The sequence below is a fragment of the Nothoprocta perdicaria genome, unplaced genomic scaffold (genome assembly GCF_003342845.1).
Source record: "Nothoprocta perdicaria isolate Ctin4 unplaced genomic scaffold, notPer1 scaffold_4, whole genome shotgun sequence".
NCBI lineage: Eukaryota > Metazoa > Chordata > Aves > Tinamiformes > Tinamidae > Nothoprocta > Nothoprocta perdicaria.
The window spans coordinates 4,114,241-4,135,406 of NW_020455643.1; the positions used below are offsets into that span (position 1 = coordinate 4,114,241).

Sequence of the window (21,166 nt, forward strand, 5' to 3'; positions counted from 1 at the left end):
GCTCCCGCGGCCTCTCGCGAGGCTTCGCCCGCCGCCGCTCGGCCCCACGTCACCGGTAGAGCAGACGGGGACAACATGGCGGAGCGGCGGAGGCACAGGAAGCGGATCCAGGTAGCCGGGCCTCCCCCCGCCCCGCCGCCCTCCCCGCCCGGCCACAGCTTCGCCCTTCCCGGCCCGCCGCGGCTCCCCGGCTGTTGCGGGTCCCCCCAGCCGGCCCGGGGGCCGCTCCGGGGGCCGCGGCGCCGGCCTCCCCCGGAGGGGCCCGGGGGGGCGGGGCGGGCTCCTCTCGTCCCGTCTGGGCTGTTTTTCCCTGTTTGCGGGAGCTTCTCCTCAAAAGCCGCCGCTCTGCGCAGGGCCGGAGCAGGCGATGCCCTGGGGCCGCGGCCGGTGCGGGCGGCTGCGCGGTCCGCGCCCGAGGGGATGGCCCCGAGGGGGGGAAACGGGCGTTAAAATGAGCAACGGGGCCTGGAAACGGGTGTTAAAGTCAGCAACGGGGCCTAGAAACGGGCGTTATCCGCCCAGGGAGGGCGCGGAGGTGCCCGGGTYGCGTTGTCTCCCCAAAAGGCTGAGCTGAGGTCCCCGCCTGGGCAAGGCTGCGCCTCTCAAAGCGCGACTTGGACTGTGAGTTTTGCTGCGTTTTAATGTTTGTTTTGAGCCTCGCTGCAGCATCAGTTGCTATGGTGTCTGTTGCTGATATGTATCACTAATCCTGAGCCTAAATAATGTTTGTTCAGGTTTTATTGCACCGCTATAGGTGGAGATAAGGCTTGTGAGAGCAATAACAGACCGTGCGACACAGACGGGCTTCATCCCTGTTTCCCCTGCCCTCTTCTCCTTCTGTCTGTCCCTTCCCAGCCTGCTCTCCCACCCGCAAGAAGATGGGGATTTGCCTGTGTGTTTAATGGTTCCTGTTCCCTTTACTTCAAGTTACTGTGAGAGAAAAACAACTAAAGTCAACGAGAAATCATCAGAATCATGTAAAACAAGTCTTAGCTGTCGCAGGATTTCAATAAATTGTGATTAAATATTATAAATTGATTTTTATATATATTATATGTTTATAGCACTTGTATGCTGTCCCATGCAAAGGGTGATAACAGCCTAATAAAGCATCTATCAGAAAAAAAAGAAATCTCATGTTTGGTATAACACACAGAGCAAGTACTTAGGCATATGCAGGGCCTTACAAAGCACTTGGGCGCATGCTGAACTTCCAGCCTACTAGCAGAAGTATTTCCAGGGCTAATAATGACTTGAAGTGTAAGTGTTAACATTTCAGGTTTAAGATTGTGGCCTAAATTTGTGGTTATAKTTATGCAGATAAATGTGTGTTGCTGCTTAGTTTCCCAGTGTGTGTCAACAACAATTGGGAGACAAGGCGGTGAACAAAGAATGCYGTTCAGTGCCCAGAGGGCATTCTTAATTGGTCCAAGTGAATAAAAGGGAGGGAAAAAATTCTTCCCAAGAACTTTCTTGGCATAGTTGCAGCATGATTATCATGTTTCGGGACAATGCTGCAACTTTCTTCTTTTAAAGTGCAATCTGTTATTTTTTTTYAAATGCTTTTGAAGGCTTTTGAAGTAGGTACTTCTGGGTGATGTGTACTTGCAAAGGCAGAGACTGCTGATAATACTGCATGCAAATCTGTATGCAGCATTTCAGTGCCCCATAATTATTACGTAGATACATAGCCCTTGAAAAGCGTGGGATTCTTAGCAGAATGCAATGTATTCAGCTGTGGAAGAGTCRAGTGTAATATAATTCAGGTATAATAATAATTCAAGTATTAACAGTGTGTATAGAAACAAAGTTTTAAATCGTTCTTACAGGACTTTGCCTCCAAAATTGGTGTTGTGGTAGTCAGCTAGCTAAATGTGAGATAAAACACAGAAAAAAAATCTAAAATACCTTAAAATCCTTTAAAACCTGCCTTATGTATCTTCAATAGGAAGTAATTACAGGAAGGATGTATTTCACAGACTGTTTTCATAAAATTGCACATTGCCCAATATAGGTTGCATAGCTTGGAGTCTTCCTTTGGCAACAAGGTAAAAGAGAAATCGGAACCTTCAGAAGTGTGAACACAGGCCTTTTTTAGGTAGAGATTTCAGCAAGCATCCTAAAGATGGTAATTTAACTGTAGTAAGGAGTGGTTAAGGCACCCTTGGCTCTGTGAAAGCAAATTGCTAAAGTTAAGGGGCCCCGACATGATTCAGATTTCTGAAATCAAGAAACTTTAGCGTATAGAGCAAACTTACATTGGCCATTAGACAATGTATTTTTAAATAACATTTTTTTATTTTGGCAAATATGTCTCAAAAGATGGAAGCAGGAGTGCGCAGGTTTACATATTTCTCCAGCAAACCTGGTTAAACTCATTTCATCTCTTAAAAAATGCTGCTCCATTAGCTATCCTGACAGAGTCACTTAAACTCAAAATCTTCATAGTTCAGTTGCTGTAACAAGCAGGCAGTTGGACAACACGTAGCATTTTGCTGGCAGGTCTGCGATTTGACTGTTAAGTAGACATTAAGTTTTAATTATGTTGGCAAGATTCCATTGTAGACAGTTTTATTCCACCCACGTGAAGTTTTATTTGTGTTTGCATATTAATTAATAGCATTCACGTAGCATCTTTCTGCTGTGTCCTCTACTTTAGAAATGTTAATGCATATGAATACCTCTTATTTATTAGTAGAGAAAATGAATCTTAGGCACCAATTTGGAAAATGTCTTACAGCAAATTGATACTGTATAATATGCTTTTCCTCTTGACTTTTTCCATTTAAATCACTGAATTCAGGGTTTGAGGTTCTCCTGATGAAGGACATCTGTTAATCAATATTTTCTGTTCTAGAAGTTCTTTTAGCCTTGATTTGGGCTCTGGTGGGAGGAAAAATGTACAAAACGTGCATTGCTTATTCCTGTGCTGCACATGTTTCTGAGCAAGTATTGAAAGGATTTCTGAATGTGCCAATGCAACAAGTTTTCAGTAAAGCATTTTAATTCATCTTTCCTGCTTGCCTTTTTTTTTTCTCTCAAATCCTAGAGAAGTTGAATGGGATGATAACAAATAATCTTTACAAAATGAGTAGTATCAGGGAAGAAGGAACAAAGAATGTAGGAGGAGAGAAAATGAAAAATAGAAAAATTAAAGCAACAGCCTCAGTTGTCTGTAGTAAAAGAATCGCTGTCTCTCGAAAATGTGAACATGTAAGTCAGATTTTTGGAAGGAGGAAAGGAAAAAGTCAAAGCGTCTGGCCTAGAGCTAGAAGATAATTAAAGCTGGCATGTTTTTTCTTCAAAATACCATACGTTGCTGCTTTGGCATGCATCTGAGAGCTCTGTGTGCTTTGTTGTAAATATGTAAAACCTACGATTTTGCTCAGAAAAATTAGTGAAGGCTAAAAAGAGCAAAGAAGAAAACATATTTTTATAGGGTATATATAGAGCAAAAATATGTTTTGTTTTATTATTTTTTTTCTGTAGAGTTACTCTGTTATGGCTAGTACAGCCATAATAATCTAGAAGAACTGGTTTCTCACTTAGGCTCTGCCACAACGTCTTTTAAGAGTCCTAGGGCAATGCACATACTGGTCATTAGGGCAGCAATTTTACCTTCATTAGGCACCGAAGAAAACAGAGTCCTAACAGGAAGGATCAGAGGCAGCTTGTTGGGTTTTCCATATGCCCCTATCCCCAAGTCAGTGATCTATTGAATTATGTTATTTTGTCTTTTATTTCTTTGACCCAGCGCAAAGCATAAAAATTTCAACAGAATGGATGAGGAGTATCCCCTTCCCTATCATAGAGCATCTTAAAAGTCAATGTTTAGGTATGAAAAGAGAATTAGTGCCATGTGCTGTGGATGAGGACTGCTGCTTAAAAGAAACTGCTAATGTCTGTTGTGTAGCCTGATGCATTTAGCATCCTCTCAAGTATTAACAATGGAGTCCTTAATAGGACAGAGGCAGAAGAACTAGTTCCTTTTAGCCATAGTCGTAGTTAATTACTAGGTTAGAGGGAAGTGATGGCCTTCACATCGTTTAGTTATAGGTRTTTAATTTGGGTTGGTGGAGGGTGATCTCCCTAAGCTGGGTATCTTGGTGGAAGAGAGTGATGCAGAGGGACTGTATCTTTTTTTATGAACTTTTATGARCTTTTTARGATTTTCAGATACTTGGATGCATAAAACACTGATAGTTGTTTAGTAGGGTTTACTTAAAACATTTAAGTCATTAGGAACCTCCCTTTGTCTACTGTATTGCAAGTCAGGCATTTAGAAAATCCTGGTAGACACTTGCCCACAACTTTAAATGTGAGCTTTTCTTGCAGACTTGGGTGCCGGTGCTTTTTGGCCTGCATGCGTTTCAGATCYGGTGAGGCTCTGCTCTGAACAAATGTAGCTTTCAAAAGCAGTTGGCAGCAACATCTTGAGACCACATGTTCGTGTTTACCTTCAGGAAGCATGCATCGCATAACCCTCTTTCCTCTGGTTAATTGCTGTTAATTACAAATGGTAATAGACCTATTCCTGGTCTATTATCTATTCCATTTGTGTCATCCTGGAAAAAGACTTGGGTAGGATAATGGGATCTCTCAAAGGCATGGAGCTGGTGGTAGAGGCAGCCTGGAGCCACTTGCACTCCTGCTGGATGCAGTCGCCTTAGGAGGTGAGCAGATGGTGTGAGACATGCAGGTGAGACGACCCTGGAGCCGAGAAGGAGGGAAATGAGCAAGCTTTTGGTTCAGCCCAAACTTCAGTGTSCACAGACAGCCTTCAGAGAAGGAAATCTGACTGCAGTTGTAATGGGCCCATAGCATGAGGGAGTCCTAGCCTGAACATGCGTTGACATGGTCTCATCTTGGATTGCAGTACCTTGGCAGCTTGAAAAAGAGGCTGCATACGATGAATAGGATTAAATTTCTTGTTTTCCTCATCTTAAAACTGTATAAGGTTCAGAAGTCTTCTGTGAAGGACAATGTTCCAAAAATTTTAAGTTTTGAAAAATAGGAGCAAGAAAGATAACTAAATATTCATTTCATTGAAATCAAAGAGGATTRACATTTCTTGTAATGCTTTTGTCTGCATATGAAAAAGCTTACATTGTTAGTGACAGTCATCATTTACACTGCTCTTGCATCCAGAACCTTGTTTATGTTCCGGGAGGAAAACATCCTATCTTGGGTCATGCAGATTTTCATGAATATGATGAAAGGCTGGAAAAAAAATGAGTGAAATTTCAGGCCACCGATATCCTGTGTTCTTTTGGCATCCATTTACTGTTTCCAAGAGAAAGAACAAATAGGCTGTTAAGTAGAGATGAAGAGMAGAAAGAATTATGGATGCACTAATTTTAATAGTTGAGTTAGCTGTTTCTGTATTTAATATAGGTAGGCTGCTTTTCTTCTTCAGTTCCATTCAGAGGTTTAATTAAATGGGAACCACATCTGTGTATCGAAGGAAGGTCAGAATGCACTGTCTCTAAGTTGATTTGGGAGATAATGGTAAAATTTTGAGAAGATGATTAGGATTTTCTATTCACGTCAGCAAGTGCAAAAGGTCATTGGATTTGAAAATCCTGGGTTTGTTTTATGCACCTGTATGCACTATATGGATGCATATAGGACAGAATTTTGATAGGAATACTCGAGAATTATTTAAAAAAATTTCTAGTATTTCGGTGTGGTTACTAGTGAAATAAGCAGGTTAAGCACTTGTTTTTTTTGTCTTACTAGAGTTCTTTGAGGTGCTAAATAAGAAATCAGGTTTGATTTTTATTTTAATGACATTCTTCCAGAGTATAGAAACTACCAAGGTTTATAAAGCTCTAAATCTCATATGCTCCCTAGTGATAACTTGTGTTATTTCATATGTAAAATTGAAGTATATGTACAGATCTCATGATCTAGGATGGAAGTATTCGAAAGCTTAATACTACCCTATTKTTTAATTAGTTGAAGATGGCTTAATTGAGCCATGAGAATTTTACCTGAATAAATATTTTACAACATTCCAGGAATACATCCTGAAACGTTTCTCTGAATATTTCTGTTTTTCCTAGAAAAGTAAACTTTGAATACCAGAAAATATTAATACAACTTTTAAGGTTGTGTCAGCTGTTTTAAAATGTTATAATTTATGTCAGGATACACCTTTGATTCATTTGTATAATCCTTTTCTAGATGTATAATGGGGCTTGAGATGTCTGACATTTGGCTGTTTTTACTGTTGAACATAAAAAAAAAAATGCTCAACTGCATCTTAAAAAAAGCAGTACTGAAAAGATCCTGAAATTGCCAGTACTTCRGTTGATTTCAGTTAACGATGGAATTTGATGTTTTTATTCCATGAGTCATGTGTTTTAATACTGTACCAGAAGTCTGGCTATGAAAATAAAGGGATGAATATAAGGTGAAAAATGTGAATTAAATAGCAGGAAAAACTTTCTCATAAGGAGCTCAATTTAACTGTGTCTCTCAGAGAAGATCCCTTTTGCATGGGATGTTATGGAGCTATCCCACAGAAAAGGACAAAGCCAAAGAGAATAAGGAGCAATCTGAAAAAGCACCGGCTGCTGCCTTTGCGGCGTGTCGCATCCTTGCCACAAGCAGGAGCGCTTGGGGACCTCAAGCTGGAAAGCTGGCGGGCAGATTAAGTGATATGAACGTCTGTAGCTTTTCTGACAAAGCTGTTGTACAGTTGCAGAGAAGATCATTGGCTCTGGGTTGTTGAACTAAGTATAATTTGCTAGGAGGAGATATAAAAATAGCAGAAATCTAAAGTGCAGTTGCTACAGGTAGTCGTTGGTGTCCATGCTACCTTGCTGTGTGTACCATACAGTAATGATGGAACTGCTGTAGTTTTTGATATATTGTAAGTTATTTTGTTTTTGTTAAACCACATCTGTTTTGGTGTCAAACTTGGTAGCATCATCGGGGATTTTCAGTTGTAACATATTAATAGGACAGCAAGTCTCAGCATATAAGTTATGCATGTAAATGCAATGCCATTGTACAACTTTTTTAAATTTGTAAAGAAAAGAAGTACTGAACATGAATAAGCAATTATTTTCTTCCATATAAGGAATGTCATGATCACATCTGGCTTAATTCAGGCATGTGTTTTTTAAACCTAAGCTGTGATAGTGTGTATTTCTAAATATGTTCAAGGAATTCAATATTTAAAAAATAACTCAGTAATATSAGATTTTAGCAGGCTACAGAGTAGTGGTAGTATTTTGGATATCTTCTATCTATCGTTAGTTTAAAATTGTTCTCAGAAGGGAATACCACTAATCTCATCTCAGGTAATAATTCATTAGCCGGTTTCTTTTGCAAGTAAGCTGTGCAAAGTATTGAAAATGAACAGCGGGCTGGCTGGAACTTTACTGTGCTGTGTATCAGCGTGTGCTTGACCTCGAGTTTCCACTTACTGGTTGACTTCTATCAGTTGCTCATCTTGAAAGTGGTAACGCTGGTACCACACCTTCTAACCAAGCTGTCAAAACTTTCTACTTCTTTTCTACATGATTTTCATTCTTCTTCCATATGAAATTCAGACTGTTTTGTATTCTGCCAATGTCTGCGTTGCTGTCACCTCATACCATTCTAATTGCTCTCGCCTTACTGTTTCCTTTGCTCTCACCTTCATATCTGTCTTCCTTCAGACTTGTGTGCCTCAAACACCTTCCCATTTGCCAAATGCCCAGTACTTTAGAATTATTTCTTTCTTATGTTGACCAAAAGCTCTTTGGAAAAATGACCTATTTTTAAATTTTCTACAAATTTATTTGTATTGCCTTAAAATAATGAGGACTTTAGAATATATGATTTTGAGTTCAAATGAGTATCTTCCCTGTGGGCTTAAACCTGAGTTATTTTTCGTTTTTATTACTGTAGGAGGTTGGAGAGCCATTTAAAGAGGAGAAGGCCGTTGCCAAATACTTACGTTTCAACTGTCCAACAAAATCTACCAACATGATGGGCCACCGAGTTGATTATTTTATTGGTAAGGTTAACCAAAGAATGATATTATCTGTTTACTAATATGGGGAAGGCRTGTTTTATTATTATTGTTTTATCAAAGAAGTTCTTGTAGAGTCTTTATCAAAGAAGTCTTGCAGAGTTATCTAGGCATTAGATGGCCATAAGACTTATCTTATCAGCCTGAAGTAAGTGCAATAAATTTTATCAGCTTCTCGCATTGTGGTCTTAATGTGTATAGGTGTCCAGAATGATAAATTCAGGAAGAGCGGCTACTCTTATTTTAAATATCAAAGAATATTGAGCCAGAAACGACTGCTTGGTGTGATTCGAGGAAAGTAGGTTAAATGTTACAAATAAATACTTGACTGTAACATTTTTTATTCTTTTTTTCTCTAGCCTCAAAAGCTGTGGATTGCCTCTTGGATTCTAAATGGGCAAAGGCAAAGAAAGGAGAAGAAGCTTTATTTACAACCCGGGAGTCTGTAGTTGATTACTGCAACAGGTTTGACTTTCTGGTCTCATTCATCAATTTTAATGCTGAGTGCATGTGTCAAAGCATCTTACGTTACTTAGGAACCTGTTTCACTGCCAAGTCTTTGAAAAAAGGGATTTACTGTTTTCTAAAACACTTGTATTATGGTGGATAAATAATGATTTAAGTTTGATTAATGTGTTTGAAAATTAGTATGAGATCTGGTAATTTGTGCCAGTTCAATAGCATTTATTGATTGCAATAATGTTGCTGATCTGTTGAGAATCAGCAGAGAAATCCTGAGTAATCTGGATCTTGTTAATTATGTGAAGGTTGGTGCAGTTCCAGGACCTGATCGTTGGCCACATTGACGCCATCACTCGGTGCACCTGGATGGTGCCCTGGGTGCCCACGCATAGCGGGAGAGTGATTCCAGCCCCGTCTTTCCATGCCCCAGCAGAGGCAGAGGTGGCTCCTCCACCTGAAAAGGTTGTCCTGCAGGCTGGGCTGCTCCTGCAGGCTGCCACCCCGAGCCTCCCTAAGTTCATGACCATCAAGAAAAATCTTCCCTCTGAAGAAGTGATTTGGTTGTTATGTTATGAGAAGCAGAATTCATGTAAACAATTGCCTGAAGGTTTTCTTAATATAACATAAAAAACATGTATACACACTTGAAAACAACTGTTTCAACAGTCGACCTGAACATTATTTTAATTAGTAGAAAAGCTTTTCTGTAGTGATTTTTTCCTAATTTAAAAAGCAGTCCAACATACCGATTTGCAGTAAGAAATGAAAGAAACCAAAACAAATTGATTTGACCCTTAGGATATTTTTGTGYGTCTGCCCTTGGACTTTGTACCCTGCTGCTTCCAGTCAGTTTGGAGAGCAGTGTGCTATGCTCTGCCTGTTCTGAACTGGAGCGTGATCCTTACAGGGATATTGCTCATTGGTGCCAATTGTAAGAATACCAGATAGTTCTTCCTATTTCACTGCACATCATATATATATATATATATATATATATATATATATATATTTTTTTTTTTAATAATATTTTATATATATAATGGACATTGTAGCTGACCATTTGTCAGCTATTAATGTCAACTGACCATTTCTGTCAGCTAAATAATATCTTTTTGCTACAAAATACATTGACATGAGATTTAAAATAAATACTGGATGGAGTTGCATTAATAGGAAAGATAATTAAATGAACTTGAGTTTCCATCATCCTAAATTTTTTCATAATTTACATCTATACAAAGATGCTACCACATAAAGTACAGTTTTTAATCCAATTTTGAGCAGATGAACAAGAGAGGAAAGCAAGAGGTGAGACAAAGGGTTATAGATCTAATGTCTTCATTTGAAAATAGCATAGAGAAGACTTTTCATCATGTTGTTATTGTGTATTAGTAAATACTAGTTTCTACTGATATCTAATAACACAACTGTGTATAAATATTATTTCATCACTTAAGTGTATCATTTAACCTTTGTCCTTTTAAGACTCCTGAAAAAACAGTTCTTTCATCGAGCATTAAAAGTGATGAAAATGAAGCCTGATAAGGATACAAAGAAAGAAAAGGAAAAAGGAAAGGCTGAGAGTGGGAAAGAAGAGGAGAAAAAGAGCAAGAAGGAAAGTGGTAAAGATGAAAAAACTAAGAAGGAGAAAGAAAAAGAAAAGAAAAAGGATGGTGAAAAAGAAGAGAGTAAGAAGGTAAGTGCAATCTGTAAGCAAAGAAACAAAGCTGTTAGAATAAAGAATTTGGTTACAAATAGAATATTGCAAAGTTGCATGGACTTGGTGCTTGTAAACAGTTCTGTAATAGTAGGTGACTTCTACGTATGAAAACCTCATTATTAGTATATATAATTTCTAGTTTTCCCATACTTTAATTTACTTTTTAAAAGGATCAAACTATTATTACTGCTCAAGTTTTTGTGTGTCTCCTGATATGTTTTATTACCAACACTAAATTTCTACATTAGTAATGAAGAATCCACAGGAGAAACACGATGGAGACATTTTTCCTTGTCTGTATAGTGTTTTGAATCCAGTAAGTTAATAGTAATCAAGAATTATTCTAACACTCTTGAGTAAAATATATCACATTTAGTGAAAGGGATAGTCTGTATGTACCAAGATCTGCATCTCAGGAAAAAAAAGTTGCACAGCTAAGAAAGGAATTATTAGCACAACAAGCATTCCTGGCAGTCTCAGCATAGAACCCAGGATACTGTTTGGCTCTTGTTTAAAAAGCAAATTTTGAAATTTTTGAGTTTTACCAGTCTGAAGAGTTATAATATTAAGTGTTAATTTTAAACTAATTATTAATTATTCAACTGCTATTTCAGTGGGTGATATAAGCTAGTAGATAATGACTTTAACAGCAACACAGGATAAAAATAAAAAAAATTAATTTCAAACAAAGAAATAAGCAGAGAGAAGGAAATGATACAGGAAGGAGGAAAGCACAAAACCAAAAATGACTGAGGGAGGTAGAGGGTAAAAAGGCTGAAGGTGATTCCAAAAACCTGCCTAAACAGTGCACATGCCACCAAAATACCAAGTAACTAGTGATTGCGAGTGTTGTTCCTGATCCTTGCATGGTTTCTTTTGTTAGTATCAGGAGAGCTTTGCTGTGCATTTGAATGAATGCATTTGAATCCCGAAGTTAATACTCTAACTCCAGACAATAATCAAAAAGTAAATTTTATATTTCTCCACCATTTTCTTTTGAGACATTTAATCAGTAATAAATGAGATCAGAAGGAAATAAAGCATTTATACTTAAAATTACTTTTTTTTTTTTTCTTCAAGTTTGTGGAAAGTGTGTTTGCACACTAGAAATTAACATCCTTTGGCTTATTTCTTTATAATCTGCCTTTGCTCTCAGGATGAGACCCCAGGAACACCCAAAAAAAAGGAAACTAAGAGGAAATTTAAGCTTGAGCCACATGAAGACCAAGTTTTCTTGGATGGAAATGAGGTGAGATACATAGATATTTGTAAACTTAGCGTCAGAGTACTGTTGTCAGGTTATAGCTTAAATTACTGGATTTTGCACACTTTCTTTTTGTCCTATTGAAAGAAAAGTGAATGGAAACCTGAAGCTGATCTTGATATATCAGATCTGGAATGTCTGCAAGGACATTAAAAGAGGTGGCAGGATGCAGAACAGTAATGTGAGAAATCTAAAAGAAAACTTTATTCCCAGTAGTTAGAGTGTTACTGGATATAAGGTGAAATTTCGGTCCGCATGGTGTAGTTTTAGAGTAGCCTAGACTCTACTGCTCTAGTAGTAGAGTTTGTAGTTTTACTATTAGTTTCTATACTCTTAGGTTTTCAAGACTAGACTGGATTAAGCTGTGAATAACCTGGTCTCGCCTTATAGTTTACCCTACACTTGAGAGCTCCTCAAGTCCCTTCCAACTTGAATTATCCTATGGGCGTAGTCATGYTGAAGTATTTCTAAACAAAATTTAAGCTTTTTAGAACATAAAATTCAATCACAACATTGGAAGTGAAAAGAATTTGCCATTCATCCAAAGTGCCTTTATCMTGAGCCTGAATCTGAGATCTGGGCAGGTAGCTGAGCCTTAGGCATTCCAGAATTCTCAGCCTGGTTTCACCACTGAAATAGTGCATGGTGCTAAATAATTCTCTGTACTTCACTTTTCTGGACAACCAAGAATTGAATTCACTAGTAGTTCTGTAACATACTGTGCCATATTCCTGCTTGTGAGATTAGGCCTAAGTGGGAACTCCTGCACTTCAGCAGAAATATTCTGTGTTCTACATTCACGTTGTGACTTGAGGCATGTCAATCTCTCCTAAAAGTCTCATTCTCCTTTTGTTCTAAAGCTTACGCTGCAGTGAACCCACAGTACACGGCAACTTATTTGTTAGGTGGAAAATGCACTTCTTTTACATCTCTATATTTTAGCCATTTCTTTTACAGTCTGTCTTAATACGTTTTGTCTCASCTGGTATAGAATTCCTTATATCTCTGACCCTCTGTGTTGTATTTTGCACAGGATAGCCAGATTGGCAGGGAGCCTTCACAATGAGGGTGCACTTTTCTATTTATTTGGCAGCATAGCAAGGTTTATTCTTTATCCTAATATTGTTTACYATTTTGTTAAGGAGCTGACATTTTCAAAGGACTGTGACTCCATGAGCTTTCCTAAGTAGTAGCTAATCTAGAGCAATCCGTGTATATTTATAGTAAGAGCTGTTTTTCTTTCTACTCTGCATTTGTCAGCACTGACTGTTCCTTACTACCTTATGGCCAGTCACTTGGTCATGCCTTTAAGTTTATTTGGGCTTACAGAAGCTGTCTAGCATCACAACCATGTCTGCAGAGTCAACTTTTCATACACTGTGAGAAGAGTAAAATGTTAAATATTTCTTGTATCAGCACTGAAAAAAATGTATTGCTACCTTATTTAAAGAGTTCTATATCTGTATTGACTCTTGTGCTATGAAGGTTGCTGCTAGTCAGCTACTAATTTCAATTTTAACTACAGTTACGGTTTTGTTTAAGAGGAAAAAAAAAGCTAATTTACTACTTCAGGAAATTCTGCACTTTACCAAGAAGCCTGTTCCTAAAGCTGAACAGATTCTGCTCCCGCTGGATCCAAGGTTCTCACCGGAGCTCTCACTATTGAGCGTTGCGACATTGGGCAGCCATGTGCTGTGCTGCAGGRGCTGCCGTTAGATTCATCTCATGCCACCAAATGAGACTTAAGTCTCCGGCCTCGGGTTATTTCCGCTTTGTTCCACATCGAGTGTTGCCCCAYGCTGCTTTGCTCTTGGTGCTTCGCCCAAGTTCCCTCCTGCCCCTTCAGGGGATCTCTGCAAAGCTAGAAGCAATTGTTATTTCCACRTTGTGCACCTCAGACTTGGCTTCACCCACAACAAAACTCAAAACAAACCCTTGAATCAGTGATAGTTCTCTGTCTTTCAGTTCTTCATCAGTTCATTATCTGAATGTTCTCTCCAAACATTTACATGACCTGTAGTTTATTCTGGCTAAAATTTCTTTAAATTTACCCCCAAATACTTCTTAACCGTATGCTGGAAAGCTGGGAGAGACACCCCTTGGAGACCCCACTTTTCACATGTAGCTTTTTGTGGATGAATGAATGAAGGAGGGTTTTTATGGCTCATTCTGGAATGGTCAGAGCTGCTTGTTCGTTAACCTGAAGGAAGTACAAATGAGTGTTCAGGCACGGATCTTCTCATGAACAATTGTTGGGGCAGCCTGAGGAGCATCTACCAGCAGCAGAAAGTGTTCGGCTTTAAGAATTAGCAAAATGATTACCCAGTTTTTGCTAACCATCATAAGCAGGAATTTATGGTAGGATTATARTTCAGTATTAGAGGAAACATAATCAGCACTTATTGCAAGTTACCAGAAGGCAAAATGACTTGCATGCTGCAGAAACACGGGCATGAGAGCACACGGCGTCTGGACCTTCTAAGCCAGGTGGGACACTGGCCCACATTGCAAGTCCTGCCTGTCCACGTGCCTGTCCACGTGCCGGCCAGCGTGGCTGCCTCTGCGGGGGTCCCGCTCTGGGGCACGGTGTCCTCAGGCCTCCTGCGCCAGGCGCGGTGGTGGTGGCGAGCACGGCGAGCTCCGGCGGGCGGCCGGAGGGCCCGCAGAGGCACGGGGGCCGCGCTGCCCCGGCTGCCTCCGCCTCGCAGCCCCTCAGCAGGCACTAACCGCAGCTCCAAGGGCCAGCCCAAGCCGAGCAGCGCCGGCCACACGGGCGTCTGTGCCCCGCGCCCATTCGGGGTGGAGCAGAGTGACCTTGTTCAGTGTGACATGAAGCGCTGGGATGAGAATAGCTGAAGCCCTTTATCAAACAACTTGCTTTCCAAATGGTAAATGGATCATTTCTGTTGTAGGTGTATGTGTGGATCTATGACCCTGTTCACTTTAAAACATTTGCCATGGGACTTGTACTTGGTAAGTAATGAGCGAGCTGTGGATGTAGGCAGAGCTTCCCAAGGACAGATGTCTCTTTGAAAATCTGTCTTTCTCCAGGCCAAAGATTTTATTCTTCACAGTTTCAGCGTGATGGGTAGCAAATCTTGATCTACAAATTGCAGGGGATACACAGACAAGAAAACTCCTAAAATAGTAATGGCATGCATTACCAAATGTCTGAGAGTACACAAAGATGTTGATTGCAGTTGCTTTAAGGTAGTAAGTTGCTGAGTTACTAACATGGATGCCACCAACAAGTTTATACAAAAATGCTAAAGGAATTATACAAATTTATACAAAAATGGGAAAGGATGCTAAAGGAATAATTTTAAACCATAAATCATACTTTCACAAACTTAGAATTTTTATTTATGTAGACATGTCCAAACAAATTTATTTTTCTAATTATTTTGAAATTATTCTTGATGTTTGCTCATATCAATGAGTGAGCAGATCATTGCACTACTAGTGCAGCGCCCCTTAGCTGGACCTTTCAACTTGAGACAGAGAATCCGTATCAGTCCTGTGGTCCATATCCTCTCAGACCAATAATTGGGGGCACCACAAACTCCACTCAGCTCCTTGTGCCCAGTGTTTCCTGGTGGGCTCTGTTTAGGTAGCTCCCCACTCATGGTTTTTCTCTCTCTTCAGACGTGCTCTGTTTTTTCTTACTGACTAGACACAGTGACTCAGACCTCTTGAATATGGTCCTGGTGACTGTCTACCCACTGTGAAAATGGGAGCAGTGGAAGTAGAAAAGGTTTCAGTTAAGGCCTAAGATACTATCATATAATTGATAGGTACCTTTATAATATCATTAATAGATGGTTTATAGTAAGCCTGAAAGTTTTATACCTTTACCAGGAAAGGGGGTGGGAGGCAGGGGACACGTGCTAACATGCTGACACTTTTCTCTTTATTTCCCTTTTAGTGATTGCTGTTATAGCTGCCACTCTGTTTCCACTCTGGCCAGCAGAAATGCGTGTTGGTGTCTATTACCTCAGTGTAGGTGCAGGCTGTTTTGTAGCCAGTATTCTTCTTCTTGCTGTTGGTAAGTGCCAGTTGTCTGTATTTTAAGCAAGTGAAGGCTAAAGGGGCAGAGAAGTAGGCTAACTTTTAAAGTTCGCTATAATGTGTGAATCTCAGTTCGCTGGGAATATTTTATTACTAACAATAACCAGCCTTGTTACTTCCAGCTGGGATTATTCATTTCATAGAATCATAGAATGCCGAAGSTTGGAAGGGACCTCAGAGGTCATCGAGTCCAACCCCCCTGCTCACGCAGGGTCACCTAGAGCACGTGGCACAGGGCTGCATCCAAGCGGCTTTTAAAGATCTCCAAAGAAGGAGACTCCACAACCTCTCTGGGCAGCCTGTTCCAGTGCTTTGTCACCCGCACAGTGAAGAAATGCTTCCTTAAGTTCCTGTGGAACTTGCGATGCTTCAGTTTGAAGCCATTTCCTCTAGTCCTATCCCTGCCCACCACTGAAAAGAGGCCGCCCCCCTCCTCCTCACTGCCTCCCTTGAGGTATTTATACACGCTGATCAGGTCCCCCCTCAGCCTCCTCCTCTCCAGGCTGAACAGACCCAGCTCTCTCAGCCTTTGCTCATAGGGCAGATGTTCCAGGCCTCTGATCATCCTSGTAGCCCTGCGCTGGACTCTCTCCAGCAGCTCCACATCCCTCTTGTACTGGGGAGCCCAGAACTGGACGCAGTACTCCAGATGTGGCCTCACCAGGGCTGAGTAGAGGGGGATGATCACTTCCCTCGACCTGCTGGAGACGCTTTTCTTAATGCACCCCAGGATCCCGTTGGCCTTCTTGGCCACCAGGGCACACTGCTGCCTCATGGTCAACTTGTCGTCCACCATGACACCCAGGTCCCTCTCTGCGGGGCTGCTCTCCAGCAGGTCCACCCCTAATCTGTACTGGTGTCCAGGGTTATTCCTCCCCAAGTGCAGGACCYTGCACTTGCCCYTGTTGAACCTCATGAGGTTTCTCGCCGCCCAGTCCTCCAGTCTGTCCAGGTCCCTCTGGATGGCAGCACAGCCCTCAGGGCTATCAGCTACTCCACCCAGYTTGGTATCGTCGGCAAACTTGCTGAGGGAGCACTCCAGCCCTTCATCCAGGTCGTTAATGAATAAGTTGAACAGGACCGGACCGAGAACTGAYCCCTGGGGGACACCACTAAGTACAGGCCTCCAGCTGGACTCCGCACCATTGACAACCACTCTCTGCACCCTGCCATCGAGCCAATTYCTAATCCACCTCCCCGTCCACWCATCTATCCCACACCTTYGGAGCTTGCCCAGGAGGATGCTGTGAGGGACAGTGTCAAAAGCCTTGCTCAAATCCAGATAGATGACATCCACCGCTCTGCCCTCATCTATCCAGCTAGATATTCCTTCGCAGAAGGTGATCAGGTTAGTCAAGCAGGATTTCCCCTTGGTGAATCCATGCTGGCTACTCCTGAGCACCTTCTTCTCCTCCATGTGTCTGGAGAGACACATATTTCCTTAGTGGCCACGAGGTGTCAGACTTGGCCACTGAAATATTTACCCTGAAGCCCATTTCACCTGTGTGTATTCCCCATGTAATGAAGATTGACTTATTAGCTCAGCAAATATTGAATCTCTCTGGCTCCCTTTCGGGATCAGAAATTTTCACTTTTTAGGGTAAAAACATCAACAAGGTAAAGGAGAGCAGACTAAATCAGTGCCATCTTTAAACAGAGCTCAATGAGTGCAGAAGATGTTTGAGAGAGCATGGGAGAAGAGTGTAAAAGAATTAGCCAGGCTCAGGATAGCCCCTAGTGGCCCTAGGACATACATACAGCTTCTGAAATACATTTGTGGTTTGGGAAGTGGCATGTTATTTGGGAACGTTAGCTTATGAACCCTTGTAGGGCTCATTGTGAGCGTGAAAGGAAAGGAAAGTTTATTCACTCCGGTATATGATGGGTCTTTACGTGAGGCCTATATTTTGTCCTCCTCTCTTTCCACGCAGAATTAAGTGTAATGGACTAGAAACAATATTTTCACCAATCACCAGCCTATGCAAAAGAAAAATGGCAGGGAAAAAAAGAAAAACATCAGCTAAAAATGACTTCTGTGGTGAGAACAATGTAGCTAAGATTTTAAAGCTGCCCTTGGTTCATATTCATTTAGCAGATGGATTAAGAACTAAATCATAGGTTAGAAATAAATGGCTAATTGGATGTGGGTGCAGAGGGAGATATCAAGAATAAACAATTGCAAAATGCTGTTATAGAAAGAAACTTTTTCTCAAGATTGCTACTGTTTCTGCATTTGGGTGGCTAGCAGCAGCAGATGTTTCTACATTAAAAATATCTGAATATTGTGAATGTTTATGCTAAAAACAATTTCCTGTTTTTTTTTTTTCTTTTTGTTTTTTGTTTTATATAGCCCGCTGCATTCTTTTCCTTATTATTTGGCTGATCACTGGAGGAAGGCATCACTTCTGGTTCTTGCCAAATCTGACAGCAGATGTGGGATTCATTGACTCCTTCAGGCCCCTGTACACACACGAATACAAAGGACCAAAAGCAGACTTAAAGAAAGAGGAAAAATCAGAATCCAAAAAGCAGCCAAAATATGACAGTGAGGAGAAATCAGACAGTGAGAAGAAGGAGGAGGAAGATGGAAAAACAGAAGTAACAAGGAACTCGGGAACAGAAGGCTCAGGAGGAGAGCGACATTCAGACACAGACAGTGACAGGCGTGAAGATGACAGGTCCCAGCACAGTAGTGGAAATGGAAACGACTTTGAAATGATCACAAAAGAGGAACTTGAGCAGCAAACAGATGAAGAGGATTGTGAAGAGGAAGAGGAGGAAGATGCTGAAAGTAGGCCTTCACATGAGAAATCATAACTCACTGTGCTTATGGGACTAAGTATGTACAAATGGTTGGATTTTCTTTGTTGGCTGATCACCAAAACATAGACCGTACAGTAGCATCTTTGTTTGCTGAAATACACATGTTACCAAACAGTTTTATATCTAGTTCCTTCAATTTTTTAACCATTAACTTGATTACTTGGTACTATGTTAATCATTAATATACATTTACAGAAGTTTTATCAATCTGACAAGTTTTCTATTGATTGATAGATTGCCCAGATTGTCCTCAAACACACTGAAAACAGTTTTCTGGTACTTGCATAACGGTTCAATTAGTTTAGCTTCTCAAAATTGCTTTTGTGAAACAGGTAAAAGTTGAATGACCAAATTTCAAGATTATTCCTAGTTGTATTCATTTGATAGCTAGTTAGGTAAAATACTACTTAGCCCACAGCTTTCTTGATACTTTTCTTGCCTTTTGAAAAAAATTGTGAAATCTTTCCTAAGAAAACTAGTTTTAGCAGAGGTATTTTCCTGAAAATCTTAAAGCTGGTAGTGCTGCATTTGGCTGCAGTATTCTCTGTTTCTCCAAATTGTGTGCCAGCAACTTAGGAAATCCAAACTGTTTTTGTACATCTGGTTCAAAGAAGATGTCATCTCCAGCAGGTAAAGGATACAGCATGGTTTGGAAATTACAGCTGTCTTCTTTCTCCTGCACCATCATAATACAAAAAAAAATGTATTCTGTACATAATTTACAAATAAAGCAAACCATTTACTTTAACTGCTACTTTATTATTTAGAAATTTGATCCAGCAATCAGTTTGTATAATGAAAGCCATTTTGTGGTGTATCTATCAGAGAAATGCAAGTCAAGAGGACCTCACAGACTATTTGTGTACGATTGGTAGCTGTTTCCACAAAAGCTTTAGTTTTGTGCCAACATTCCATGTATTTGAGTATGAGTAAATTGATCCTTATTAAATGAAAGCAAACATCATAGCTGTATGTATGCCTTAATGTTAAAACTTTCTATATTTTGGAACTGGAATACTTTGAAAAGACAGGAGAAAATTCATCTGTTCAGAAATATAAGTAACATAAAGCTAATATGGAAAGTGTCCGTTAATAACCTGTTCATAAATATCTTGAAGTAGTTTTTGTAGCTTCTGTTTATGCATCCCTTATTTGCTGGATGGTTGGAGGATGCATCATGTTTTGGCCAGCTAAATATTTAGAAGTTGAGACCTGGCATCATCCCTGTAGAGCACTTAAACAGTAACTGTAGATTTACCTGTCTCCTGAACCTGTTCAGAGGAAAATAAGGGTAAGATGGCATTTTTAATAACTGACTTCAGAGATCTTTTTTCTTTCTTGAATCGCTTCTCCTTGCATAACATCACTAGTATTTTGGATAAGCTGTTAATTTCCCAGTTGCAAATACGACTTATTGTAATGGTGCGTTGATAAACAATTCACAGAAATGGTAGAATTTGCTTATTAAGTCTTCAAAATGTTTACTACTTAAGGAATAAGATAAAATGAATCACTTTTCCATTGGTATAGCAAAAAAAAAATCAAGCCATTATCTAAATAGCTCAAGTTCTGGACTCTGATATTTACTTGAATTACTGATAACATACAAGAATCCTGATAGTACCACTCTCAATCTTATTTATCCATCACATGTGTTTCAGTCACTTAGGCAGCTATTTTAATATAGTCTTAACACTTTGTTCATACAGAAGCTTGTTACTTCTGTGCTTGTATTTCACATCTTCACTTTAGTGCTGGGAACAGAACTGCAAGAGTGTTCAGCTCTCAGGCTTTGTAATTCTTTTACCTTTTGCTGAAGAGCTAGTGCTGCAGCTGATGGGTAATTCTTGCTTTTCACCATGCGAGTGCAGAGTTAGAACCCCTTTTCCATGCTGAGGACATCCTTGCAGTTTATTAGGGTAGACTCCCTGATTCCAGTAAGAGCTTAAACAAGCATGGCTGACGCTGTCTACCTAAAAGCCATTTTCAAATTGGAGCCTAGGAGAGCACTATTTTGCATACGTTGGTTCGTGGAAGCAGCAGAACAGTTGTACTGCTGCTGCTTTTGGAAAAAAATTATGCAGTCCTTCTCAAGTCTGAGCCACCCCTTCTAGAAGTGAAATAACATCTTAAAAGCCTTACTGAGAAAATAAAGTTGAAATGGTCAAACAATAAATAGTCCTGTTAGCAGTGCTGCTGTCTGCTTAAGTGACCTATATCTTGGAGATAAACGTCTAAATGGCAACATTAAGAATCAAAACTTGGTAATGTTAAAGAGTCTCGAGGGTAGATATGTATGGAAACTGAACTAGTCTTAAATTCTTTCACTTGATCTGTGATAAAGCACCCTGAATCATCTGAAGAAGATCTCGCCAGTACTGTTCTGTGATTAAGGACTTTGCTACTCATTACTATAATCAAGCATTTTCCATAAGCAATTCAAAATTATTTTAAGATTAATTAATGAGAGAAGTGATTACAATATGCCAGCAATAAAAAATTCTGAGTAGACTTAACTATATTCTGACAGATACTTCCAACCCAAAGGGACAGAATACAAAAGGAGAGGAAAAACACCAAGGTACTACCATTTAGTAACTGTAATTCATCAGCCTACTTCTACATCAGGTATTTCAAGTAAGTTTTTTTCTTACTCATTTTGATGCTAACTTCCATAGAGTAGGATGATCTTAATGGGAACAAGTATATTTATATTTAGTAAGCAATTACACTATTAAAATGTCCTTATTAAAATAAAATTTTATAGTGGTCTTATTGGCTTTTCTCCCAGTATTCTATATAC

At 40.0% G+C, this 21,166-nt stretch overlaps 1 protein-coding gene across 1 annotated transcript; it reads left to right on the forward strand.

The window, feature by feature from the left end:
• Positions 1-50: 50 nt before the first annotated feature.
• Positions 51-20,775, forward strand: SEC62 (SEC62 homolog, preprotein translocation factor). Its single transcript, XM_026045165.1, has 8 exons — positions 51-111; positions 7,903-8,011; positions 8,386-8,491; positions 9,974-10,184; positions 11,365-11,457; positions 14,385-14,445; positions 15,398-15,517; positions 17,891-20,775. Exons 1-8 carry the CDS (start codon positions 76-78, stop codon positions 18,355-18,357), a joined length of 1,203 nt encoding a protein of 400 aa, XP_025900950.1. The 5' UTR covers positions 51-75; the 3' UTR covers positions 18,358-20,775.
• Positions 20,776-21,166: the final 391 nt, after the last annotated feature.

Excerpts from the sequence above, each read along its gene's own strand:
- SEC62 (XM_026045165.1), top strand. The coding sequence starts at position 76 with ATGGCGGAGCGGCGGAGGCACAGGAAGCGGATCCAG. Across the intron at positions 11,458-14,384 it reads TTTTCTTGGATGGAAATGAG|GTGTATGTGTGGATCTATGA; the intron begins GTGAGATACATA and ends TTTCTGTTGTAG. Across the intron at positions 15,518-17,890 it reads TATTCTTCTTCTTGCTGTTG|CCCGCTGCATTCTTTTCCTT; the intron begins GTAAGTGCCAGT and ends TGTTTTATATAG.